Source organism: Maylandia zebra, linkage group LG23 (genome assembly GCF_041146795.1).
Source record: "Maylandia zebra isolate NMK-2024a linkage group LG23, Mzebra_GT3a, whole genome shotgun sequence".
NCBI classification, from domain to species: domain Eukaryota; kingdom Metazoa; phylum Chordata; class Actinopteri; order Cichliformes; family Cichlidae; genus Maylandia; species Maylandia zebra.
The window spans coordinates 2,642,347-2,668,167 of record NC_135188.1 but is presented as its reverse complement, the minus strand read 5'-3'; the positions used below and the strand labels follow the sequence as shown (position 1 = coordinate 2,668,167).

The window sequence follows — 25,821 nt, the reverse complement described above, 5'->3', positions numbered from 1 at the left end:
GCCCGGTGAGCAGTAAAAATAAAATGATTGCCAAATTTGAACAGATATCCAAATCAAATGAGGGAACCAAATTAACATTCATCCATCCGTGTTCTTCTGCTGTGGCCTGTCCCAGTTGTCATGGGTCAAGATTAAGGGGTCTACGCTAACCAGGCCATCACCTACATAATAACAAATTAATTCAGAGTCTTTGGACTCTGGGAGGAAGCTGGAGAAAACCCACCCGGGGGAAAAGGGAGAACAGATAAATAAAACATGTTGACACACACGCACAAAAAAAGACACAAAATTTCACAAGGATCTTTTCATTGTTTTCTTCTGGCTGTTTTATTGGACAGATCACCTGCCTTTGTTTTTATTTTACACAGCAACACAAAAATCGCCCCACTTCATTTACTACCATTAGTACAAAATGTCTTTTACAAAAGGAGCCTCTGTCAGACTGTTGGGACAGTGTGTTGGGGTACAGCAGTGCAGAAAACTTGGAATCAAAAATCAGGAAACGAGACGTATACACAAACGGCGAGGAAACCTAAAGTGTGTGCGTACCAAACGCCCAAATGTTCTGCTACTGGGGTGGTCTTAATGTACATCCTAAGTTTGAGTAGAGCTTATTTAGACACACGAGACTATAGTATGTGCACTGAAGTGGAAAAAGTGTTACCTATACAGTACAAAACTATGCAAGCACCTCATGTTACCATCCCACTGCAGACTGATTTGTTTTCTTTTTTTCACTTTTGATCAGGTTGTCAAATGTAGTGTTAGTCCTACTGCACTCTGGTTGCCGTGCCAACAATCCTCGTTTGAATCAGATAGTGGAAACAGAAGAAGGCAAAATAACCTGGATGACAACATCAAATCCTATCTAATCCTTCCAGCCCGACAGGAATGAGAGAAAGAAAAATGTACAAAAATAAAAAATGAAAGGCAAACAAAACACGTGAGGTAAACCAAACGTTTTGCTGGTACCAAAACCTCCATACCAAATAAAACTTCTCATCTCATCACAATATTACACTTCATAACAACCCAGATTTTGTAAAATGTAAATGACAATTCACACGTTTGTGTTAAAATGTCTGGTTTTGACATTCATTTGACATTAATTATGCTTATCACTAGTCCTCGTTTAATAATCATCATTATAATAGTAGTAGTAGCACATGGAAACAAGAAACAGAACATTTAATTGCCCTTTTCTGACCGATCACCTTGCTTTGTAAACAAAGAAATGGAAAAAGCCCTTCCCACCCAGCCCCCACCCCGGGGTGTCAGTCGTCAGGGTCTCAGTCTCCAGCCTTATTCCAACGGCCCACTGACACAGTCTGAGCAGTTCTTGAGTTTATAACTCATCCTTGAGGTTAGAGTCTGTGCCTTCCTCCTCCTCTTCTTCCTCCTCCTCCTCTTCCTCGTGCTCTTCCCCTTCCTCCTCCTCTTCGTCCTCCTCCTCCTCCTCCTTCTCTTCTTCCTCCTCATCCTCCTCCTTTGCCTCTTCTCTCCTCTTCTTGTTCTCATCCTCGCGCTTCTTTCTCTCGTCTTCCTCTTGGCTTTCCTTCATCTTCTTCTCAGCATCCTGGAGAAAATGCGAACAATGCAAATAAATATATCAACCTATATGAAAAGCTCATTCCTTTTTATTAGTGTTGACACTGACGTGAAATTAGAATTACAGGGTACAGGGCTAAAACGAGCATACCTTAGTTTTGCCCCATGTGTCGTTGCCAACTTCCTCTGCCAGGTTTGGATCGTTTGTGATTAGAAAGTTGTCAAAGATAGTCCCAGACTTGACCTGCAGCCAGACACAAGGGCAACGCATATTTTGTTATCAAATCTTTAAAGAAAACAAGCACAATCACAAACTCAAAGAGTTTCTTCCTGGGAAAACATGCATAGTTTTCCCAGCAGCTCACACAATACAGAGCAAGTAACCAAATTGCTGGATCAGTGTAAATAGTTTTAAAATATTTCAATAAATTTCATTATGCATTAAGATGTAAATACACATCCAGCTTACCTGCCACAAGTCGAGCCCAATCACCCCGACGCTGTCGTATTTATAGATCTCAGAATCGGCCGTGTACTCGGGGTTGTCAATCTCAGGGTGGATCCACTTGCCCTTATAGGCAGGGTTGTCAATCTCTCTGGGCTTCCACTCACCCTGCGGACAGCAAACACACACAGAGAAACTGGGGTTAAAACACAAAGCGGCTGACAGTGTAAACAGAGTAAATATTTTTGGATAATATTCCAATCCTATTGTAGGAAGCTCGCTGATGTGCAAAGCTCAGAAAAATAGCACAGAATAAATACTGACTGCATGAAGAGTTAGAATCACTGGATATGCACCTTGTATTCAGGGTTCGTGACCATCGGTGGCTCCCACTCTCCATCCATCTCATCATCCCAGTCATCGGGCTTCTTGGCATCAGGATCTGGGATGTTCTCTGGTTTGTCCCAGTCCTGCAATGAAAACAAAAACAACAAAACATTTGAAACACGATCAACCTATCAAAACTTTTAAAAAATTGAAACAGTGTTGCACACGTGAGACAAGTACTATCATTAAAGTGATGCCCTGAAAGAATGCCAGGTCACACTGACCTCAGGTTTCTTATCGTCAGGGTCAGGAATCTTCTCCCTGTCATCCCAGTCCTCTGGCTTTTTGGCCTCGGGGTCCTTGATTTTTTTGGGAGGCAGGAAGTCCCAGTCATCCTCCAGATTGCCAGATTCCACCTTCTTATTGTCTATCTTAACCTCATAAGTGTTGTCAGGGTTGACGACCAGTGTGTACAAGTGGGTGTACTCATCATCCTGCAGGGCAGAAAAAAAGGTCAATACATGCAACTAACAGCATATTACCATGTAGTTTATTTTTAATTGTTTAAGCTCATGCGTCCTTATATTGTGGTGCTTTTTATTAGAAGTAGCTTTCCCATGCGTCACCTTGCACCGGATGTCCTTGTTGATCAGGTGGTTCTTGCCTTTGTAGTTGAAGATCACGTGAACTTTCTTTGTGCCAGGGCCGCAAATATCAGGACCTGAACGAGCCCACAAATACAAAGTGACAGTGAATGTCTGTGTGTAGCAAACACTGCTCTGTTTATCCAACAAAAGCAATACCATTTAACACACCATCCTTTGGTCCACTTACCAAACATGATGTTGTAGACAGAGTCTCCATGCATGTCCTCCTGGTTGAGCTCGGAGGGAAACAGTTTAATGTAGCCTCCGCCACAGTCGATGCTCTGCTCGTGTTTCACGGAGAACTGTATGACTAAAGGCTGGCCCTTGTTGCTGAAGTCATCAAAACGGGCTGACAGTGCATAAAAACGGGCATCCTGGCTCGTCTGCAGACCTGCAGAAACAACGGTGTTACTGCAGGGAAGATCAAGCTAAACCAGCGAGTACTCCTGTTCTGTCTTAATGAAACAGTACGGGTTAATTTGATGCTCTGTTCTCAAGTTGAAGAACAGAGAGGAGGAAGACAGCCGTGTTGATACAGGCAGAGCTCCACGAGGAAGCAAACACGCGCCTCTGACAGCAGGTGTCTGACAGGGTAGTACAGTGTAATTATGCAACACATATCAGCGCCTTCCTGCTTACCTTTGTCTTTCTCTTCATCACCGTAGAATTTCCCAGCAGTCAGGACAAACTTCCCATAATCGGACTTGTGCTTGGATTCCACCCAGCGACTCATCCAGGCATCTGCACAAACAGGTTCAGAGTCAGCTGCCCAGCAATCACCAAGACAAGACTCACAAAACTCTGTTAATCCAGCCTTCGATACAGAGTGTGTGTGTGTGTGTGTGTGTGTGTGTGTGTGCGCGCGCGCGCGCGTGTGGGTGGGGGGCATACTGCGGGATTTTGTGACCGCCTTCACAGATGAAAGAACAGGACAGCTGGGAGAAGGAGGGTAGCAGTGAATGACCAGGGGAGAGATGTGCAGCAGTGGGGGGAGGGGGGAGGCAGACGGGGTGTGATAATAGCTTTGAGGGCTGGGAAACATAAAGCAGGGAATATGAATAAATCAATGAATGGATGAGTGATCGGTTGGTCTTCTAGACTAATCAGCTGACGATGTATTCCACAAATTGCGGTAAAATCATGAGAAATAACCGTAACAATCCACGCCGATATGCGGACATGAAAAATAGCCATCATCCATCTCAGTCAGCACCACAGCATCTCAAGCATGTACAGCAGCAACAAAGAAAAGCAAGCACTTCAATCCTATCTGTGTAATGTTGTATGAAAGCGCTCACCGCCGTCTTCAAATTGCTCGCGGAAATAAACTGTGGACTCGGCCAGTACAGATGCAGCCGACACGGCCATCAAAAGCAGGCACAGTGCTGTCATGGCGACGAGCTGAAGCAGCCGGTCAAAAACGAACCAATTACAAATAAAAATGCCCGTGTAGAAAGATTTTCTCTAAATAAGGCGAAGCAGCGTTGTCTGTCAGTGCGGTATCCCCATACAGTGATGCTACAGTGAGAGCCACCGAGACGCTGCCGCTTCTCTCCTCTCGCCTCGGAACAGATGTCTGAATCTGATTGGACGACGGTTGCTAACCTCAATAAGGAAGCGCTACCGCTTAAAGCCAATCAGAGGACAGAGAATCCGGACGAATACTTTCTGCAGCCAATGGGAGCAGACCACGCGTTTGCCTGATACACGCCCAAAGGAAGGATGATGCGCCGTGGGTGAATCACATGCAAGGGGAAAATGCAATATCAGTAACAACACGAGTATAACTAAAGCTAAACAACGTGAACTACATATAAATATACATCTAAAAAAATAAATGAAATAATTCGAATCGGTAGGAAAAAAATAATTTTCTATAAAAATAAATAATTTTTTACATTCTTAACAAATGTTTTCACGCCTGATCTCGTGCAGCATATCTATATCACCTCAGGCGTGATTTTCTTGCCTTATGTAAACTAAACTAAACACAGGAGATTCCACAGAAATATACATCACAGGTGTAACAACTCTGTAATAGGTCCCAGGGCAGATCTTTTGGGGGGGGGGGGGGGGGGGGGGGTGTCCTTACCTCCACATTGTACCAGAACAAACACAGCATAGCATATAGCAATAATAAGACATATCAATGGCATCAGTGCAGCTTGTAACCAGCACCACGGATAACAACCGCAGTCGGGGGTTGGGTCAGCGGACAAATTTACTTAAAGCCTACAAACACACACACAAGCCCAAAATAGATTCAGCCTTGCTAACGTAACATAAAGACACCTGTAATATGTGCAAGCTACAAAAAGCCACAGGTCCTCGCAGACTTACTCGATGGGCAAGCTTATAACAAGCACACTGATTTATAGAATTCCTCATTCAACAATTTGTTTTCTACATATATCACACACTCACATACTGACGAGTGCTTATTTTGAACATATGACTGGTACCAATGTTTCAAACCTTTAAACAAACTTCATCTCTCGGGCCTTGCATTCAGCAAAGTCAACACGTTCATAGGGAGCAAGAACAAGTAATTTAGTTCCCAGCATCTATCAAAACATTGTAGAGTGTAAAATTACTGTGTCAATATTTGCACAACTGAAAATGTAATAAAAATGTATAAAGCATAAAAATACAGGCTTTCCTCTAGTCCACTTTACTGTAATCCTGTCAATATAAGTACCCAGTGTAACATAGAGGAGGGCCCTCTAAGGTAGTTTTCTCGACTGGGTCCCAGGTGCTGCCCTGCCTGCCATATTCAAATTCGAACATTAATGTGGAGTCAAATCACTGAAATCGATGACGATTGTTGTTTACCAGGTTTTTATTTCTTTAAACTGTGTCTGACAGGTTCTCTCTGTGTTCTTATTGTGATGTGACCCTCAGCTTTGAAGCAGACTGTGTTGATGATAGATGAATTATACCAACAAAAGAGTAAAGCACACCACTAAGTAACAACTGTATATTAAGTAACAGTACAGTAAAACCTATAAAATGTTTTTATAAAACACAAGTATGTAAAAGGGTGAGTTTCCAGAGGTCCAATGCTTTAGAGACAAAGTCCTTCACAGTAAGAGCTTCAAGTAACACTTCCATCACCACTGGTCCTTGCACGTTCATTTTAAAAAGAATAAAAAAAATCTAACAAAATAAAATAAGTGCACATTTAGAGTACTCCACGAAACTAATCTGGTCCAGTAAAATGTTCAAATATGGCACAAATGATATTAATAAATAATCTGTGCTGATATAAGCACAATGTTTGACATGCCACTAGTAACACATGAATTACAAACTCATATGAACACAAACAACAGTGCGAGTCAGACTTTGGCCGAGGGGATTAGATATAAATAGTGAAAAGGAAAAAAAAGTCTCCCTCTGCGCCACACTCTGCACAGACACCATCTTCTTCACCCCTTCGTCTTGACAGGATTCAAACCAGGCAGGTGAAGAAGAGCAGCCACACTTCCTGTGACGCTGCCCATCTCTGCAGGCTGGGTCACGCTGCTCTGCCCTCTAACCCTGGATCTGCCCTGATGTCTGGCCTTCTGTGACGGGACCTGGACAGACACATGTTGCATCTGTGGGGGGAGGGGGAAGTATGCAGTGCAGAGCAAAGAAGACACATCTCTGTGGCTCTGTATGCAGATGGGCTGGTAAAGCAATCTTACACCTCCAGGTCCGTCTCTCTGTTTCCTCCTCGCTCTAGGGAAGAAAGAAGTTGATCCTCTGAGGTATGGACTTGCATCCTTGGGCTGAGAACAGTCTCTCCTCTTTGGGAACATACAGCATTGCCTTGGCCACCTCATCCAGCGTGGCTTCATCTGTTTCCAGACCTCGTGCTGCGTATGCGTCCCGTGCACAGAGCTTAATGTGACGGTACTCCAGGGGCAGAAAGGGCACAAAGAAGTCAATCAGGTGACCAGACATCAGCTCACTCTGAGCAAAGCCACCTGGGATATTAAAACAAAACAGGAAATAGAAACATATTTAACGTTTTAACAATGTATTTTGGTTCTTTTTTATCATACGCTGTATATAAAAGATGGCATTCATGCAGTTTTCTTCCAGGTATGAAAAATAAAGCCAGTGTACTGATTCTTTGGTCAGCAGGGGGGCAATTCCTGAGGTGGTCTGTGACCTCGGTCATCACTTTCCTGCTAATTTTGTAACCAGAAACATAAACATGGTATGTTTTAACATGTGATTAACCACGTGAGTAATGAAGTTGTTAACCAGTAAGTGTACAAAATCCACCCCTCACTCATGAGTACCAGATTCAAAGATGAGGCTTCACAATAGGACCTCACTAACCCATGGGTAACACTATGCTGGTCTAAGCTGTTTTTATATTACTTTAGCGGCTTTCAGCAAATAATTTCAAGCCACTGAGCAACCAGAACACCCGAGTAACTTAATGGCTTAAAAAAAGGCTCAAAGCTTAAGAAAACCCACCAGGCAACCTTTACAAAAACTTTACTGCTCACCTTGAGACTCCATAGTCTCAGCTCGCAGCCGATGCTCCAGGTCTTCCATACCGATGTCCTCTCGATTCTGGCCAGAGTGCCAGAAGTCCAGCGCCACGTCGTTGATTGTTGCACCACCAATGTTACTGCAGTGACAACAGCAAAAACACAACATTATATGTCTACAGCTGCTGAGCTTCTCAGGGAGACTCGATTCTTTCTGGTTTGGCAGCAAAGTTTCTTTAATACAAGTTGCTCTTAGATAAATGATCACAGTTCAAAGATGGCCAGTAATTCACTCACATCTCTGAACCATAACTGTTGAGTGAAAAACGTCTTTTTCTATTTTTGACTGAACAGACTGTTAGTCAGGACAAATCTGACTTGAGGAATTGAAAACATGAAAAATCCATACAGCTCATCCTTCACCACTGATGAGCTGCCAGGCTATCTGGACAGGAAGTGCACAGAGAGCTTTACAGCTTCATCAAACTGTGCCTGAAACAGTCAGCTAACCTGAGGAAGAGGAAGATGGCCCTGCGGTAGCTGACCCCATCTACGTTGTCATAGTGATCCATGAAGGGCTTGATTGCGTCGATGAGGCCCGGATGAAGCTTTTCAGCCTCATCGAAGATGAACAGAGTCTGAGGGCAGCGCAGCACCATGTCTCGAATTGCTTCTCTCAGCTGACCCTGGATTTCAGGCAAAAAACAAACCAAAAAAAAAACATAAGTCAAACATTATTATCATTTTATAACATTTCAGATCTGACAAAAGCTGATTATTATTTCCTTTCAAGCTTGATATATAAAGATACTAAACTGGGCATAAAATATTACAAACTGAGATAACTTAAACCAACAGCCGACATTTATCTAGAATGTTTTAATCTTTTTAAACGAATATATAAATGTGCCATTGTTGGTAAAAGTTCTTTAAAAGAATTAGCCCTGTTATATGCCACAGAGGTTCAGTGGGAGGCTGTACTACAACACGTAGACACGTTAAAGTCCACATTTGCACACTTTGCAGACTTGAGGGCATGAGGGTAGAGGTTATCCCGTGAACTGCATATACCTATTTATATTTGGATAGCTCTGTACTATGCACCATGTATTAATGCTATGTAAACACAATTTTGAAATCAGCTGCAGTGACTGTGAAAAAATGCGCTCAAATGAGACTGAGCTGGCACCTCTGACCCGGTTGGACAAACGTCAGGTTCCAAACATCCATTTCTCTGAGTATTTGTGTCGCAGCATCAGTGTTGACTTAAAGCATCTGTCCAAACCATGACTGCTATCACTCTTATGATGAATTACAACACAGAATAAATATCTATGTAAGCAAAGCAGCGTCCAGAGAACACAGGTACATGTTCCTGGCACAGGACGGCCATCGCTGTGCCAAGTGGGCTCACCTTGTACGTGTCCACCAGCCTGGCGTGCGGGAAGTGGAACGGGGCGATGAACAAACGGACACACTCGCTCTTCACCCCGTCCCGGTACAAGTTATCAGCAATGATCCGGGCCACAAAGTTCTTGCCTGTGCCGGACCAGCCGTGGAAGGAGAGCGTCAGGGGCTTGTTGGACTCGGGGTTGTTGATGAAACCCTGGATGGCTTTCAGAACCACGGACTGAGCCAGATGTTGCCCGTGGAGCTTCGTCTGAAGGTCTCTTGCTAGACCTGCACATGAGACCATAGATTTTTGATTTTAAAGGCACCGGCAAATATGAATAAAGTGCTCTGTGTTAAAATGTCTACTTTTAAAATATGTGATATAGCCAATAAAACGTAAAGTTGTTAAAGGGCTGCATCAGGCACTGAAGCTAAAGCCCTTATCAGATGATGAGTAACTGTGTGCAGTGTTGGGTGAATTCACAAACAGACGATTACAAAGAATAATGAGGGGAAACGACCAACACACGCTTGGGGCAAAGCGGGCAGCCACAGAGCAGCAGTGCGATACCTGTGATGTTGTTGGTTATCCTGCAGTCTCCGGACTCGCAGCACTGACCCAGGCTACAGTACCACTGATGCAGCAGGCTCATGTAGTCCTGAGGAAACCCTGCCCAGATATCCCTGGTAGGAACTGCTCGCATCACAAGAGCAGGGCGAGAGAAGTCCGTGTTTATAACAGTGTAATAAAAATCGTAAAAATAAAAATATTGCAAAATGCGCACGAGGCACGATGTAGCTTGCGAAATGAGCGCTTTCGTTATAAAATGGTTTTAATTTCTTTTACCATCTCTTACCTTGCTGGGTGGCATCATCCTGATTGGGCTGACACTCCCCCTCCCAGATATTGCAATAAATATAATTAAAATAGTAAGTAGAGACGTTGCTAATGCTATCGAAATGGAAGAAGTCGGCCTGTGCCGAGACAGCCCAGAGCAGCAGGAGAAAGCACCGCGCAGACATCGCGAACAGGCTGACGTGAAGCGGTCCAAACGACACTGAACACGAAGCCCCGTTTCTGCTCTCCCATTTATCTGAACGCGGTGGTCCACCGGCGGCCTGCTTTGACTGGGATACCCCTCCCCGCCCCCGACAACGTCTCCCTGCTGAAGCCAAAGAGGGGCGCTTGTTGTGCGGTTTGCCGCGGGCGGGTGGAGGGGCGGTTACTACCCCATTCCCTACTGCTCACGTCAAATTTGATTGGAGCCATTTTAAATGGGAGCGAAGCCTGTACTGCAACGCCATACGGCAAATGTCACGCTACCGAGGTAAGAGGCTTGCGTGTCCACAAACAACCCACGGTCAGCAACGCCAGCTAGATATTCCCGCCTTTGGGAGGTCAGCAAGTGACCAAATCGAACTCCTTTCCATTACATAACGTCACTTCCGTCGAAAAGTCGTACACTTGTTCTCAATCTTATTTACTTTTCATAGTTGTGTCATTAGACTTTACTACTCCACTGTTTGCACAACTGGTTTAGTAATATAAGATCAGTTCATTTGGCGCTCATACACGTCACCCATCGAGAAAGGGAGGAGAAAAACAGATGCACACAAATGAGTCAATAACAAATATTTTATTGTTACAAATTGAAGTCAACAGGATCAGGTCACAATCCAGACGTAATAGCACGAGCAGGGTCTGAACACCGATTCCTGCAGGTGAAAATCTGTCAACATCACTTTCCAGCTTTTGAGGAAACAGCACCATTTAGATTTATTATGAAGTGACAGACTTGTGCTTGATTGTGCTTCAGTGTCTGAGGCTTCACACCTGTGTAGAGAAGAAATCATTAAAATACAAGTACAGACTACTAACAGAAGAGTTAACTAGCAGTTAATGACCACATGACCTCAGAAAAAAATGGAACGGTAAGGGTTATAATCAGCTTAAGTCATCTGGCAAAATCAGATCATCACTAGTCTTGTGGCCACCTTAAATAATTGTGATTCAGGACTGGACAAAAACACTCACCAGGTAAAGAACTTGAACTTTTCCCCATCTGAAAAAGAAGAATGAAAAACCTTATTACAAGTCAGCGACTGGCTGATTCATATTTTATTCACTGGGTTGCTCAGTGACAGACTGTCCACATGAGTGTTCAGGTCAGACATTTGTTGTAACATCACTGAACCCCTTATGACCATCGTGCACTTTTAAGTCAGTTTTCTCACCTCAGTCACTCTGGTGTGGTCCACACTGGGTCTCCATCCCTCACACAGAACCTGAAGATATGAGAGCATCAGTCAAACATGCACATCAACTGCAAAGATGAAGGAGTCAACGCTGACCTGGTCAGCTAGAGCTAATAAACAGACTCCATGGTTTAAAGTCAGTCTGTACTTTGTCATCACACAGGCCAGACTACAAGGATCAAATGATCTTTACTGCAAGAAAGTGATCCCAGAAAATATGCAAGTGGCTCCTTCAGACCCAGCTCTATAAACCTCAACAGCACGGGGCCCATTCTGGGTCTGAGGAGCTAAAAATGACACGATTTCATACTCACCATGAGTGTTTAATCATCTTCTGAATGGTGATGAGTCGCGAGCCCGCTCGTTCTGTAAAAACAAATTAAGTTTCGGGTAAATTTACAGAACCATGCTCACTTTTTTTCCCCAACATTAAAAATCCAGATCAGAGTCTGTTACAAATTATCCTCAACTGGATCAGCGACCTGATTCAAACTCATCACATCTGAAAGCTGTTAGCTGCTGTGCAGGGATGTCACCAGAAATGATACCTAACGCTAACATTTGATACCAAAAAATAAAAATAAAAAAAATAATCGGAGATCACGTGCTTTTCTTTGGTACTGCAGGCAGTGTATGTACTAAGCTGCCATATTTCTAGATACATTCTTACATATTAGAGGAAATCCAACAGCACAGGAAACACCACCTGTGGAAAAGGACCATTTATGCAGCCGCCATAATAGCTCCGCTTAAACTCATATGGCAGAGTTCGTATTTTACTATGAATGATGTACTTTACACTTTTTAGGTGGAGTAAGCGATCAAAGAATGATGCAGTTTCATACAGTCCAAGCACCACAAGTTAACAAAGCACTTAAACTTCAAAGACTTAAAGCTGAGCAAGTTTTAATTCAAGGCATCATCCTGATGATGTTACCATTGAGACGGCTGTTATTTCATAGGTTAAATGGTTTGCTGTGGTAATTCTAGTCATGCTTATCCTTTTGTATAACAAGTCTATAAATGTGTAATTACCACACTATGCAATTTAGTCTGTGCCTTGTTAAAAGTGTTATTTGAGATAAATTATCTGCCACCATGTCAGTGTGTGAATGGTCATTTTGTCCATCAACTGTATTGACATGTGTAGTTCTATTGGTGCAGAGCATCAGGTTTGTGGTACTGTGACATCCCCGCTGCAGTGTTTGAGATTTAATGCTTACCAGCAGAGCAGCAACGAGTCAGACAGCAAGGTGTTCACATCTGAAGAGAAAGAACTAGATTATCACTTTGTTTTAAACACATCAGTGATTGTGGGACTACATAAGTTGATGCTCAGCTAGGAGCGAAAGACGATAGTTATTCTTCATAGTTTAATCTGTTGAACTATGCACTCATCACTGCATCGAGCTTCATTAAAAGAAACGTAGAGCAGGATTTCAACTCACCTCCACTTTGTCTTTTGTGGGACTCCTGAAAAAAAAAAAAATTAAATATATAAGTTTAGAAAGAACTCAAACCCAGTGACCCTCAAAGGTTGCAGAGGCCGACACATCAGCTAGGAGCGAAAGACAACAGTAATTCTTCACAGTTTAATCTGCTGAACTATGCACTCATCATTGCATCGAAACAGTTTTATTTTTACAGGCCGGCTCCTCAAAGAAAAAACCTACCTGCAGCCGATCCAAGAATGCACATCTGGATCCAACATCAGGACCGTCTGCAAAGCACGAGAGACGCATCGTTGAAGAGTCCAAATTTTAACATGCATGTATGTAATATAGTTTTAACTGCATCAGAAAAAAGTCCTCTTTCACTCTTTTTCAGAGAGATTCCCATCGTTTTAAAAACAAAAGTCATCATTAACAGTTTCTTATGGTAACACATGATCAAGAATTTACATCCATTACCTGTTAGCGATAGGACTCGGACCTGAGGACACCTGTGGGTAAAAATAAAGTGATTAAAATGATATAAACTTTTAAGCTCACAGGTTGGGAGTAAGTAGTGCCTCAGATAATACAACTTGGTGGTTGGAGTATCATCACATCTTCTCAAGAGTAGCAAATAAGTGTCATCACAGGAGCACAAATTTATGGCAAAGACTGATGCTTCCCTGAGGTGTTAGCAGAGAAAACTACACGTGTGGATCAGGACTCCAGGAACAGCGTTACAAGTCAGTGTTGTGGCCAAATATTTAACATTTTCATTTAAAATAGATTTCCTGTTCATTGTGTACAAATCACACTTTGCCAGTCAAATGAAAGCAGTAATATCCCCATTAGTTTTACATGCAAATATTAGTTTATCCATGCAAAGGCACACTGGGGTTATTAATACTTAGGTTTGAAATATTTGTAAATATGGCCCCGCACCCAAGCAATTAAAAAGGCACCTTCAATTTCAGCTTTAGGAATTTTATCATTATAGTTTGATTTAAGAGCAAGTGTAGTCTCTCCACAGCGAACACCTTAGAGAAGCACAAGTTTCCTCTGCAAACACTCATCCTCACCTCCTCAGTCCCCTACAGACCAGTCACATCTCTGGGCTTTCACAGCACCTGTAGAAACACTCTTGTTAGGACTATTACAATGAATGGGAAAAGCAAGAAACTCAAAGGAAAAACTATATATGGAAGTCTCAGTGTAGAAAATGCTCAGAAATCACTTCTGTCCACTACTCTTACACTTTAAATCATCACCGACATCCATTTAGGGAAACAAAATAAAAAAATAACTAAAAATTCAGGGTTTAAAGCAGAATTCCTTACCATCAAGCATCTGCTGATGTCGAGAAGTCAGGATGAGCATCGTGATCCTTCATCTTTGAAGAGCCGTCTGTATTTTTGAGTGTTTTAAGTTGTTAATCTGTCAGATTTAACCCAAACACGACAGGAAGGTTAACATTTTTAATTAAAATCCTCATAACTTAACACAAAGTTATATACACCCACTAAATACGCTGCATGGCCAGCAGCAGGAGCCGTGCAGCTAAGCTAACCGGCCCAGTTTCTCACAGCCTTTGCCCCGTCTTGTCAGGAATGTTGCCTTTACTTCACATCGACTCAGATGTCCCTAGCAACATTATGTCATCATATGTAAGCGGGACTAAACTGCACCGAGGCTGCTTTTAAAACAGGAGCTAACGATCCGCAGGCCAACACGCGATCTGTTGCACGTGGATGAGGCCTGCTAGGCTAACGCTTATTAGCTCTAAAGAGCTTCCACTTAAAAATGCCACCGAGTACAACGTTACCTACATGATAGGTTAACAGTTATTACTGCGGGCGTACAATAAAGTCAAAAACCACGAGACAAACACTAAAGCTGAAAAACTCCAACCAACTCACCAGTAAGTCGTCCGAGGAATGAGGCAGAGAAGCGGGCGCGAGGCGCTTTTATAGAAGCTGCCGCACAGCCTGATGGGAAAAACATGGCTGGCTGAGCAGCGCCCCTGCTGGACGAGTCGGTCTGTGAACGCGCAACGTGTGCGACATGTTTTTGTATTTTAACTGAATACTTGTGCCCTGAAAAAACTCTGCTTTGATTCATTTGTAATTGTTCAGCTGCTCCCTTTAGGACTTCTCTCCTCTTCTGTCACACCAACCACCTGCATCTGCATTTCCACCTTCACAGGGAATGGATGGAGCTAGCTCCACATTCAACATCTGTCGTGTATCCACGGTTCCTCCGCACAGGTCTGCACAGGTCCAAACCAGCTCAGGTTCAACTGTTCAACCTCAACACTATCTTTAACTCCACTACCTTCCACTCCACCTCCTGTGCTGCCGTCTCCATCATCACAGGTCTCACTAGTAGCTTGTAAACCTTCCCTTTCTGTCACAAATCACCCCTGATACTCGCCTCTACCCACTCCACCCTGAATGCACTCTCTTCTTCACCTCTGTTGTTTGTTGCTTTGGATGGTTGACCCCAGGTATTTAAACTCATCCATGCCTCTACTTCTCCAGGCTCACCTCCACCTGCTGCCTACTCTCACTACAGATCACAGTGTCTGTGAACATGAGAGTCCTTGAGACTCCTGCCTGGCCTCATCTGTCAACCTGTCCACCACCACCGTAAACAAGAAGGGGCTGAGAGCAGCATCACCCCCTGCCTTGAACCCATCTCACTCCTATCTGATAATGAATATTGAGAGAGACTAACTTCTCTGAATGTTTAGCATTTAACATTCTGTTGGTTCTGCATACCATACCTGTAACCAAGACAGTTACCTATTCCCTGGTGTTTTTGACATAATCACCTCTGTATTATTTGTCTTACTGTTTCATCTTCTCACCCTACAGGCTGTTGGTGCCATATGTTTAGTCTCTTTTTAGCAACCACATGTAAATCATCTTGTGTACCATCATAGATGGCAGAGTTTTTCAGTGGTTCAGGATCAGCCAGACACTCTCTGGGCTTGCAAGCCCACCGTTTACCAGGATACTTAATGAAGAGAAACAGGACTTTTCTTTTCTTCATACTGCATCACCCTCTTCATACAGAACCACAGTTCCTCTCTATCACATGCTTCCTCTTTGAGGCACAAACAAGTACACAGGTACTAAAACTGTGTTACACAGTGTAATCAAAAAGCCTTTTAAAAAAATTATTATTAAAAGGCTGAGATAGAAAAGCAAGGGTGACCAGTATATGTAAAAAATCTGCATTAACTGAGGTGAAATTTTAGATCCCAATGTTAATTTTCACTATTATGGATTGAAAAACGTATTTTTCCATAATGTATGAGTCAAAGTACCCAGACTGATCCCAAAAATCCTCACATTAGTCTGTTTGCTTCTTAAATTGATGTAACTTTCTTGAACAACCTCCTCCTGCTGGAGCCTGCAGGCACACTGTGTCCTGCATTATTATTTAATCTGCAGGTCCCACCTCGCAGACGCGCCTCGTGTCAGGTTCTATTTTTAAAGTCCCTCGACACTTGCACAAGTGTTTTTGAAGTCCCTGCCGATAAAGAGCGCAGTGAGGTGGAAGAAGGGCCACGCTCTTCTGAGAATAAAAAGATGTCAACAAACTGAGTGCGCAAATATAGACTGGAGCGGGGTGTAGCATTTCCACCACGCTAAGTGCACCAAAGGGGCAATTTAAAAAAAATGTTTAATCAAACTGCTAAAATCAACAGAGCTCAGATATTTTTGATAGCTGGGTGTTTAATAAATAGTTATACATTTGATCCTGGAGGTGACAGGATACGTACACTAGGCTCAAAAGCAGTCCCCTGATAACCTACGAGGCTGAATAAACAGACTTCGTGTCACTTCAAGTAAACCAAACATCTCTGGGGTTTAGAGTCCGACTGAAAAAGAGAAAACACACAGTGAGCAGCAGGTGTTTAGCTGGAAATGCCTTGTTAATGCCACACGTCAACTGTGTGATACCATCATGTCCATATGGACCAAAGTCCCTTGAGGAATGCTTCCCACACCTCGGTGAATCTACCCACAAAACAGGAAAAGGCGGTCCAACACGGCACCAGCGTGATTTGAGGGGAAGCATGACAAAAAGCTCACAGGAGTAAACTCATGGAGATTTAATATTTTGCATCAATAAACAGGAGAATTGGATACAATCAATGGTTATGATGAGAAGGAAATAAAAAATACATTTGTTTTGATTGCTCTCTATCAGGCAATACTGAGCAGAACTGAAATGAATGGCGAGGCCTCCACTAAGACTTCACAAACACAAAACATGGGAAAAAAATACAAAGAAATTTCTTAGAATCCTTCATGTTGATTATTTTCAAAAGGCATTTTTGTCTGATTCTGATGAATTCAATTCAACAAGCGTTTCGCTGGTTTTGCATACAGCACCAACTATATGCTCGTCTCTGCAGATCCCTTCACCAGATACATGAATATATGGCTTAAAGGGTCTCACTGAACACAATGGCCAAATATTTAGGAGATACAATAATCAAATCACAAAGATTAAAAAAAGAAGGGGGTCAACAGGGGGGCTGTTGTGAGCTTGCTACCGCATTTTCAGGCAAAGATAAATATATTTTTATTTCTTCATCTCATCCAACTACCATTGCATTCAGATCCAACCGATGCAGCTGCAAATAAGAGAAAGAACAATGGTTCAACAAAGCTGGGGGTGTACAGCAGGATAAATATGTGGTTCTGAAACTTGGAAAACAGAAGATTCAACCAGCAGAACAACGTCTGGACTGTAGCAGCACTATGAAAGTGCACCAGTATTTTTAAAGGCCGTCTCACGTTTTCGCTCTTCGCACTCTGACAACGTGCAAGCGAATAACGAGGCGCCCCACTCTGATCTGAAGGGAAAACGAGAACAAAACCAGACTTTACAGACTCAGTTCGAGCTTTACGTCCTCTTCATGGACCTGCTGTCCAGAAAGACAAAAGTATGTAAACAATCATTTGTTCATAAATGCCTTCAAAACCTTCTCAGAAGACTGTTTTGGTCTCTGTCCAGACAAAAGTCCCTTCAGCCTTTTCTCTAAACCTTTTTTTTGGCATAATGGACAGAATTTGTCCTCCCACAGGCAAACTTTGTTTTTTCTATCAGTATTGCATATTTGAAATCAGCCACAACTCCCGAAATCAGCGTTTAGATGCTATGGCTTTCTGCAGGGCTTCGTTTCTGGATAATACTCGAGACACAGAACAGCGAGAGTGATCCAAATGGGTGGCAAAGGTAACTCTGAAATGGGAACGAAACATTAAAAGGCTAAATGGAATGACTCCTAAGGATGTAAAGGTTCAGATTCAGATCCTCAAATATGTTTTTACACTATTGCCGCAAAGAAAAATAAACAATAAGAGCATTAGAAATAAAAAAAGAATATATATTTATATATCCATCATATGTATATCTATATATAAACAGTTCTAACTAGTTGCAGGCAAGCAGAGATTTTCCTCTCCCGCCCCTTTAAGATTCATCCGTTCCACCGTTATAAGGCTGTCAGACTCTGGGTGGGGGCACCAGCTTTCTTTCCTCAGTCACCAGATTCCCTGAGATGTAGAGCGCCGTTTTATTTCTCGTGCTATTACTTGAGCCAAACACCATTGACCACAGACCCCCACCCCCCCCAGCAAAAAACTATAGATGTAGGAAAGGAGTGTTGCTCTGGCTCATCCTGTGGAGCTGCTGAAGGGTGTGGATGAGCGGGAGGCACGTGACCTCTCCAATCTGTGCTGCTGAGTCTCATGTTGGCAGGTGGCGGGTATCGGTGGATGAGAGATGACCAAATAAGGAGAGGAGCTTTACTAATATTCATGTTACATCTTTGATGCTTTTCATTCATTTCCATATTGTTTTACAGTCAAATGCAAAGCAGTGTAGAGATTCAATCATCAGTCATTCCAAGGCTTGAATAACAAGTGGTTTCTGCAAAAGAGTTCTTATGAAGACTCTGTTGTGTGTGCATTCTTGATGCATCTGAGTGCGGCGCGCTCTTCTCAGTGCCTCTGGGAGGCTAATCTCTTTAATAGCGGCTCGTCGTAGACCCAGCACTCGCCGTCCTCGTGGAATAGCTACAGAAACACAGAGCAATGAGAATTATACTCGATATCTGAAGTATTTCTGAAAGTAAAATTACAATGTTGTCACTGATCTCTCTGAGATGTGTGGAATTTAAAGTTTGCGGTACGGAGAAGGCTTCGCTTCCATTGCCACGACAGTTATGGCTGCGATATGTCAAATACACCGTGTGTTTACTTTCCTTAGTGTCCATGACGACGACACAAGCTCAGAGAGAGACTCGTGTTAGTCTCTGATGGCTATTTGGTTCTGGGAAAGTGCAGGATTCATGCACGGTGCTCATGCACGGTGCTCATGCACGGGATTTTGCAAATGATGCAAGAAAACTGTTCCACTAAACTAGTAACAACCTCGTTTCACCACTGCAGACAAAAAGCAGACTGCTGAATATAACCAGGCTACAAAACAGGGACACTAGCAGATAGTGACGCCTGACCCAAACACATCCGCTAACTAGCTGCACTCCACAATTCAGGAGGATCAAACGGTGAATAGAAATTCCTGATGCCTGGTCAAAAAGCTTGACCTAATATCCGGTTGTTGCTACTTTTCCTTAAACGTTCCACGGAAAACATTACCCGGGTGTGTTTTGTGCAATGAGCTGGTTCTTCTATAATGCTTTTCTACTCTACATACAACATGCCTCATTCACCCAGTCGCACCCGTCATACAAGCACTTGATTCCATGCTTAACACTCGCACTCCAATGGCTGCATCAGAGAGAAACCTCGGGTTAGCATCTTGCCCGAGGATGTTTGGCATGAAATCAAACCACCAACCTTCCGATAAGTAGATGACCTGCTCCACCTCCTGAGCTACAGCCACCCCCACCTCACTGGATATATTGCTGTGTCACTACTGCTGCACTATAACGCTTTGTGGCGATAGATTCCACGTTAAGTGGGTGGTGTGTCATGGATGACAGCAGCTCATTGGAAAAGAAGGATAGAAAGCGTCCTTCGTGTTGTTTGCACTAATAAATGCTGCTGCTGCCTGAAAGCTGCACTCACAGATAAAATGTTGCTCAGCATTTTCCTTTTATTGTCATAAATATGATTGTTGTACATTTCCTTGAAATGAAGCTACTTTCAGCTGCTCCCTGGTCACTGCAGCGGGTAGCTCTGCACGTTTTAGTCTGGTTGCTCTTTCTGATGCAGCCTACAAGTGATTTGTGTCTCAAGCTGGAATCAAACCAGCAACCTTTCACATGCATTTGTGTAAAACACTACACTTTGGAGCCACACTGCAAATATCCTGACAGAATTTTAAAGCTATATTGCCCATAATACTCAGATCCCATGGTACGCTAAGGAAATCCTCACCCTGGTCTCCCACTGCTGCTCCTTCTCCTTCCTCTCTCTGGCTTCAGCTCTCTGTTTCTCCTCCAACCGGTGCTTGGCTTCTGTCGCTGCATCGATGTCTTTTATCTTCAGGTTCAGAGTCACATCCTTCCACAGTCTAAAAGGGGTAAAAGTTTGAAAGTCAAACATTTAGAGTTAAAGGATCCCGTGAGACGGCTGAGGTCCGACACTGATCCTCTCCTCACCTTCGAGACTCGTACTCGAGCTGGTCTTCCAGCTTCCTCACTCTCTTCTTAACGATGCCCATCTTCTTAGTGTCTATGAACACCGTGTTCTCCTAGAAACATATGAAAACACGTTCACACACGTATTAATTCATTTAAGGTAGTGATTTCCTACATTTTGTAACGTAAATAAAACAAAGGACTCACTCCAGTCGCCCATTTAGCATACATGACTCCGTTCCACTCTCCCTCAATGGAGCAGAAAGACTTCTTGTCGTTTGGTGAACTGCAGGGACGGAACCAAACCCAGATGTCATCTTGTGTATTAAAGAGCAGACTCTCAGCAATCCTTAAATAATGTGATATAACCACATGGCTCTTACAAGATCTCTGCAGTGATTCTGTGCTTCTTTCCACCATAGAAGGGTTTGGTGTGGAACACGATGTTAGCGCTGTAGCCCGACTTGGAGCAGGAGATGTTGCACTCTCCACCAAGCTCCACCCACGGCACAGTGAGGATCGACCTGGACAGACAGGCGTAGGTCAGCGAAACAAAGTAACGACCGACTGAGCGATGACACAGGCGAGCACAGGGACGCGTTAACGGCACCTACCTGCCATATCCGTTAGGAAAGGTGAGAATGTAATGCTCATCGTGCTCCAAACATGACACGCAGCCTGGAGAGAGGCCAGAGGTCACTTAACACAAAGATTCACTGAATCACACTCATCAGAGAATATAAGGCAGAGCTTAGTGTACCTTGGCCGATGTTGTGGACGCCTATGGACATGCCCAGAAACTTAGATTTAGTCCAGATGTGAGCGTTGAACTGGATCTTCCTACTTAAGCACTCGGCGTAGAACGCAGAAACTACAGGGGAAAAATGCAGGAAATAATTAGTGGTGCAAAAACAGCAACACATCAGCGATCGTGCAGAAAATAAAACCCAAACATTTTTACTTTTCTAAAGCCTCCGCCACACCCTTCTGGATCTACATGTAATGAGCAATTCTGCGTTTACACTTACTGGGCGGGTGGTGAGAGACCTGCTCTGCCACAAAAGACACGCTGTTGGATGAAGCCCAGGGAACTGGGCCTTCTGATACCGTCTCCTGAAACGTGCGAGAACGAAGCACATTGAGAGCAGGATTGTGATTCTTGGTTAGAACTGCAGATCGACGATTCAGGAACTTGTAAAAGTAATAATTGAAATTATTACTGGATCAAAAATCTACTTGACCGCAGTGACAAACGGCCTCACCGTAGGTGGCGAAGGCTCCTCTGTCTCGCTGGGAAGATCCCAGTGGCAGTAGAAGACTTCTCCTAGGATTGGGTTGTACGGTTTCTTGGCCACTGAGCCTTTCCTTCCGGCATGGAAAGCCGACAGGTACCACCTCACCACCTGCACCATCCGCTCCCTGGGCTCTGGCTGCTCAGCGATACTAGCGAGTAAAAGAAACAAGTACTGAATGACGGCCTACCCTCATGCCAGAGTGTGCATGGTGATAAACAGCTGAAATGGTACGTACCTTACAAATAAGTCGGGGTGTGCAAAGAAATCTGCATACATTTCTAACAAAGACCTTCTTTCTAGGATGAAGGTAGGCAGGACCACCTGGGAAATACAGTGAAGTGTTGTTAAAAAAGAAAACCTTACGCCGACAGCGCTGGAGAGCGAAACGCCGCGACGGAACAATTAGGGCGGCTAAGACGCTAAGAGGTCCTGACCTTTGTGAGGTCCATGCCCAGTCGAACTTGAGACAGCAAATGCATGATGACGCTCTTGTGCTCTTCCACAGACTCCCTTTCACCGTCGTCGTCACGGTCATCGTGACAGTCAAACTGGTCTGAGGACAAGAGCAGAGCCACATATTTCACCATCATGTAGTAAAATATGATTTAAATAACGCCTCATGCTTAGAGTTTAATCAGTGAGGGACAATCAGCTGCGATGTGATCAGGTGTCTCGTGATTATTTCCCTTTTTACCCGTGTCTGTGGTGCCATTGGACATCGAAGAGTTGAGGGACTCTGTAGTGTTGGGTCGTTTCAGAGCAGTTTCTTCGTTAGTAAGGGGCGAGGCAGCTGGAGGCCCTGAGGGACTGGGTGCAGGAGGAGGAGCAAGGAAGCAGGAAGCAATAGAGATAAAGGGGATAAAGAATAAATATAAAACAAGAGGCAAACTTCTCAGATTGCAAATGCTCATGCTGTTGGATTTTTATTCAATCCAAGCAGAATATTTCTTGCTGCTGTACTCACTCTATGCAGTGTTTGGGGGAAGTGTTGCTCTGGTAAAACTCATCGGCGTCATAGAATTCGTCCTCACTGGAGGAGTAGGAGAAGTCTGGCACCGAGTGTGAGGGGAGGGGGATGTGAGCCGGGGAGGCGACACCGCTGCTGGGGCCTGACGGGCCACTCCCTAAAAAACACACACATGAAAAAAATGTAATCGAACGGTGCGCCTCACGCCATCAGCCCACTCATACATACATCTGTCATCCGCCTGTCTGTTTGGTAGGAGGAGCCAAAAGGCCTCTGTTGATGCAGAAGCTCGCCGGCGCCTGCCCTACACGATGCCATGGTGATGAAATCAACATTATATTGTTCGACTGGAGCCCCCGTTTCCCAGCTCTGCTGTTCAGCAGGATGTGCTCGGCACCAATAAGCCGACTTAACACAGTGAAGACTTTCTCTGCAGAGCGTATTGACAGTACTCTCAAGCATGCCGCCTGTCTCCTTATTGCACGGCGCAGCATTTTAATACTGCAGCCTCAGCAGAGACGGCAAACAGGCTGCAACCTCTGCTTTCTGCTCATTTTAACTTGCGTTCAGTGGCACGCTTTCACGCATTTAACAAAACACACGAGCCTCAAAATGCTCCTAAAAATAGCATTTTTGTTAACGACCTGTAACCTGTAAAACTGCAGTAAAACAAATTAGGACTGCCACGATTATGTCGATGACAAATTTAATAGACGGGTCGACTGTAAGATCCTAAAGATGCAGGAATAAGTAGCAGGATTTAAGAGTCTTCTCTTTACCGGCTTCAGTTAATTCAAAATGCAGCTGCGCGTCTTTTAACAGGTACGAGAATCTGTGAACGATTCGCTCCAATTTTAACCAAACTACATTGGGTCCCTGTTAAATATCGCATAGATTTTAAAAGTCTTTTGTTCACTTTTAAAATTCTGAATAATTTAGCACCCAGCTATCTTTCTGAGCACTTACATCGTCCAATCACAGGCTCCTAGCACAACCTGGGTCTCGAATGAAGTCGAGAGGTGACCGGGCCTTTGCATCCGTGGCACCTCTGGAATAACCTCCCTGTTCATGTTCGTACTGCCGAGTCGATCCAGTCTTTTAAATCACGTCTTAAAACTCATCTTTTTACTTTGGCTTTTGATTCTAACTAGTTGGCTGGTCTAGCTTGTTGTGTTGTTACCTATTGTTTGTTGTCCTGTTTTATTGTTTGTTTTAATTGTCTTATGATTCTAGAACATAAACGACTGGTATCTGAGGAATCGATATTTCAGTATCGATCCGCACATCACTAGTGTCCAAATTCAGGGGCCGCATCCTTTGGACGCCGCATTAGGAGGCCGATCACGTTACAGTGACGTGACGAAGGCTTCGCAAATTCGAAGACTCCTCCAAATAAGGCCGACAAATATGTCCTCCTTTTCCCCAGATTTGAAGGATGGGTCGGGCGTGTCCTTCGTGGCCCAACCTATCCCAGAATTCATAGCTCAGCCAATTCCAGTTTCCAACAATGGCGGCAGCTCCTAAGTTTTAATATCACTCTTATTCCTCTTTCTGGGTCACAAAATAAACTTTTAACATATTTTCAGGTAAGAATGTAGCTGTGTAAACTAATATCTGCTCGGTTTATCAAGACATCACATATTTGTGTAAAAGTGCTCCGTCGTCTGTTAACCACCAGCTCGATAGCTAACCCGGGTTCAAGGCTCACTAGAGCCGGCGAAAAACACCAGACTCCCGGCACATAATTTTTAGATCCCCGCCGTCTTTCGCTACTCCGGTTAAACATGATATATGAGTCACTTAGATAACTTAAAATGTTATTGTTTGGCTTTTTTCAGTGTTTTATTTGTTCCTGAGTAAATCGGTTTGGATGAGATTAAAGTTATAGTTTTTACACAGCTGAATAAACGTCAAGCAGACAGCTGATTATCAGAAGTGTGAGATGCTGGAGAATTTACTCCGGTGTCCTGTTATATTTTAGATAGCAAGGAGTTTATTAAACTTCACTGAAACAATCTGCAAATTTCATTAAAATTTAATAAACATCTTGTCTTTATTTTTAGTTAGCACCTTAAACACTTCAAGCTGTAAGCTAATGATAGTTATATAAGAGCAGATGCTGCTGGTGCAATAAGCTGTACGTTTTACGTCCAATGGATGATGATCTGATTAATCGACTATCAACAAAATCGTTTGTGGCAGCCCTGCTACAAATAGACAAAGACGGCACTAAATGTCATTTAAAGTAATTGTTTGAAGGTCAAGAATGAAATGGAAAAAAAAAGGATCTTTTTTGGCCACTGGGGGGCAGTGGCATCAAATTATGTAAACACATTTCACCCAAATCACCTTAAATCTACTATTACATGTCCATGCTACTGTACTGTTTGCTATGTGATTGTAGTCCATTGTTTGGTGGCTCCTAAACAACATCATAACAAGCGATCTAAATAAAACCCATCAGGGTGCCAAGTTTGGCTGCTTAACTCCTGATAATGTATGAAGAGTCCGAGTATGAAAGCTTGAACTTTTCATCAACAGATCGTCAGTATCATACCTGGTTTCCCTGTGGTTACCATGTCCTCAGGGAAACACATTCTTCTGTCCACTGTTTACCATTAAAAAAGGTTGTGTGCAGTTTACAGATCACACAGCTACAACAACAACAAAATAACTAAACAGACTCTAACCTGCTGATTGGGCTGCTCGGCAGTATGAGGAACCCGTTTCAATAACATATAGCCATTTCAGCATTTCACAAAAATTAGTCCAGTTCATGACACTGAATTGAATTCACCTGTGCTGTTGGGAGTCGGGGTCTGCAGACTGCCCATCACTGTGACGACGGGACCAACAGGTAACGTGGAGGGTCGTTGGTCTGATTTGCACACCTGAGACGCGTCTTCATCAAACGGAGAGAAAGCAGAGTTAGCGCCGAAGCCTCGAAACGAAGCCAGAACCCATTAAAAGCAGCATCTCATGCCACGTGGCAGGACGCTGCAGACAGAAGCTTCATCTGTGAGCGGGGATTACACCGTCTATTATAAGAGACCAAAATTAGAACGGCCTACTTCGCACTGCTGATTTTATAGCCTTTTTTTTTTAGTCTAGTCATAGTCATCTGACTGAAATAGCCAAAGATTTAGTCAGAGTTCAGTCAAGACATGTGAGGATTCTTGTTGAGTGGATAAACCATATTAGCCCACAAAACAGGAATCTGCTTCAACACAGATCCTTAATTTAAAAGAAGGAGAAGAAGAGAGGGAATAATGCTGCTAAACCCTGTGTGAAGGTTTACCTTCAAATACTGAGAGACTATTAAGAATATTTATCAATACTGGTGATGGTACTGTCACACTAGAACATGTTTCCAGTTGCAGCTGAAACATAATTT

At 43.5% G+C, this 25,821-nt stretch overlaps 3 protein-coding genes, 1 long non-coding RNA gene and 5 other non-coding genes across 13 annotated transcripts in view; all 9 read right to left on the bottom strand.

Annotated features, from left to right (window-relative positions):
* Positions 1 to 300: 300 nt before the first annotated feature.
* On the bottom strand, positions 301 to 4,552 carry calr (calreticulin). Its single transcript, XM_004555075.3, has 9 exons — positions 4,266 to 4,552; positions 3,607 to 3,708; positions 3,155 to 3,358; positions 2,947 to 3,041; positions 2,605 to 2,814; positions 2,350 to 2,463; positions 2,018 to 2,161; positions 1,700 to 1,792; positions 301 to 1,576 (listed from the first exon to the last, which is right to left on the bottom strand). The coding sequence occupies exons 1-9, from the start codon at positions 4,357 to 4,359 to the stop codon at positions 1,346 to 1,348; spliced, it is 1,287 nt and encodes a 428-aa protein (XP_004555132.2). The 5' UTR covers positions 4,360 to 4,552; the 3' UTR covers positions 301 to 1,345.
* Positions 4,553 to 5,788: 1,236 nt separating this feature from the next.
* Positions 5,789 to 10,184, bottom strand: tor3a (torsin family 3, member A). The gene is made up of 6 exons (XM_004555076.6): positions 9,707 to 10,184; positions 9,421 to 9,543; positions 8,872 to 9,137; positions 7,968 to 8,143; positions 7,473 to 7,597; positions 5,789 to 6,938 (listed from the first exon to the last, which is right to left on the bottom strand). The coding sequence occupies exons 1-6, from the start codon at positions 9,870 to 9,872 to the stop codon at positions 6,691 to 6,693; spliced, it is 1,104 nt and encodes a 367-aa protein (XP_004555133.2). The 5' UTR covers positions 9,873 to 10,184; the 3' UTR covers positions 5,789 to 6,690.
* A 287-nt stretch (positions 10,185 to 10,471) lies between these two features.
* Positions 10,472 to 14,587, bottom strand: LOC101485463 (uncharacterized). Its single transcript, XR_003022071.2, has 11 exons — positions 14,455 to 14,587; positions 13,876 to 13,972; positions 13,618 to 13,665; positions 13,016 to 13,047; positions 12,779 to 12,825; positions 12,554 to 12,578; positions 12,329 to 12,368; positions 11,420 to 11,471; positions 11,085 to 11,135; positions 10,885 to 10,912; positions 10,472 to 10,683 (listed from the first exon to the last, which is right to left on the bottom strand). It is a non-coding gene; the product is annotated as an uncharacterized LOC101485463 (long non-coding RNA).
* Positions 10,760 to 10,834, bottom strand: LOC111501213 (small nucleolar RNA SNORD47). Its single transcript, XR_002721428.1, has one exon. It is a non-coding gene; the product is annotated as a small nucleolar RNA SNORD47 (small nucleolar RNA).
* LOC111501214 (small nucleolar RNA snR60/Z15/Z230/Z193/J17) lies at positions 12,433 to 12,515 on the bottom strand. Its single transcript, XR_002721429.1, has one exon. It is a non-coding gene; the product is annotated as a small nucleolar RNA snR60/Z15/Z230/Z193/J17 (small nucleolar RNA).
* Positions 12,652 to 12,733, bottom strand: LOC111501215 (small nucleolar RNA snR60/Z15/Z230/Z193/J17). The gene has a single exon (XR_002721430.1). It is a non-coding gene; the product is annotated as a small nucleolar RNA snR60/Z15/Z230/Z193/J17 (small nucleolar RNA).
* LOC111501211 (small nucleolar RNA SNORD79) lies at positions 12,894 to 12,976 on the bottom strand. The gene has a single exon (XR_002721426.1). It is a non-coding gene; the product is annotated as a small nucleolar RNA SNORD79 (small nucleolar RNA).
* Positions 13,742 to 13,811, bottom strand: LOC111501212 (small nucleolar RNA SNORD75). The gene has a single exon (XR_002721427.2). It is a non-coding gene; the product is annotated as a small nucleolar RNA SNORD75 (small nucleolar RNA).
* A 2,056-nt stretch (positions 14,588 to 16,643) lies between the features above and the next one.
* osbpl9 (oxysterol binding protein-like 9) overlaps positions 16,644 to 25,821 on the bottom strand; it is a 34,948-nt gene continuing 25,770 nt past the window's right edge. For all 5 annotated transcript variants that reach the window (XM_004555077.6, XM_004555078.6, XM_012920143.5 and 2 more), the window contains 14 exons: positions 25,225 to 25,329; positions 22,425 to 22,584; positions 22,155 to 22,267; positions 21,895 to 22,013; positions 21,696 to 21,781; positions 21,428 to 21,608; positions 21,194 to 21,278; positions 20,926 to 21,036; positions 20,780 to 20,843; positions 20,549 to 20,689; positions 20,373 to 20,451; positions 20,187 to 20,278; positions 19,963 to 20,098; positions 16,644 to 18,633 (listed from right to left, as the gene is read on the bottom strand). In XM_004555077.6, coding sequence (XP_004555134.1) covers positions 18,559 to 18,633; positions 19,963 to 20,098; positions 20,187 to 20,278; positions 20,373 to 20,451; positions 20,549 to 20,689; positions 20,780 to 20,843; positions 20,926 to 21,036; positions 21,194 to 21,278; positions 21,428 to 21,608; positions 21,696 to 21,781; positions 21,895 to 22,013; positions 22,155 to 22,267; positions 22,425 to 22,584; positions 25,225 to 25,329 — 1,547 coding nt within the window. In that variant the 3' untranslated portion in view covers positions 16,644 to 18,558. The remainder of the gene's footprint in view (positions 18,634 to 19,962; positions 20,099 to 20,186; positions 20,279 to 20,372; positions 20,452 to 20,548; positions 20,690 to 20,779; positions 20,844 to 20,925; positions 21,037 to 21,193; positions 21,279 to 21,427; positions 21,609 to 21,695; positions 21,782 to 21,894; positions 22,014 to 22,154; positions 22,268 to 22,424; positions 22,585 to 25,224; positions 25,330 to 25,821) is intronic.

Coding starts and splice junctions, on each gene's coding strand:
- calr (XM_004555075.3), bottom strand. CDS start 4,359: ATGACAGCACTGTGCCTGCTTTTGATGGCCGTGTCGGCTGCATCTGTA. Junction 2,815..2,946: donor ACAAGGACATCCGGTGCAAG/GTGACGCATGGG, acceptor TCTGCCCTGCAG/GATGATGAGTACACCCACTT. Junction 2,162..2,349: donor TCACGAACCCTGAATACAAG/GTGCATATCCAG, acceptor TGCTGTCCGCAG/GGTGAGTGGAAGCCCAGAGA.
- tor3a (XM_004555076.6), bottom strand. CDS start 9,872: ATGTCTGCGCGGTGCTTTCTCCTGCTGCTCTGGGCTGTCTCGGCACAG. Junction 9,138..9,420: donor GATAACCAACAACATCACAG/GTATCGCACTGC, acceptor TCTCATGTGCAG/GTCTAGCAAGAGACCTTCAG. Junction 8,144..8,871: donor GGCTGGTGGACACGTACAAG/GTGAGCCCACTT, acceptor CCTGAAATCCAG/GGTCAGCTGAGAGAAGCAAT.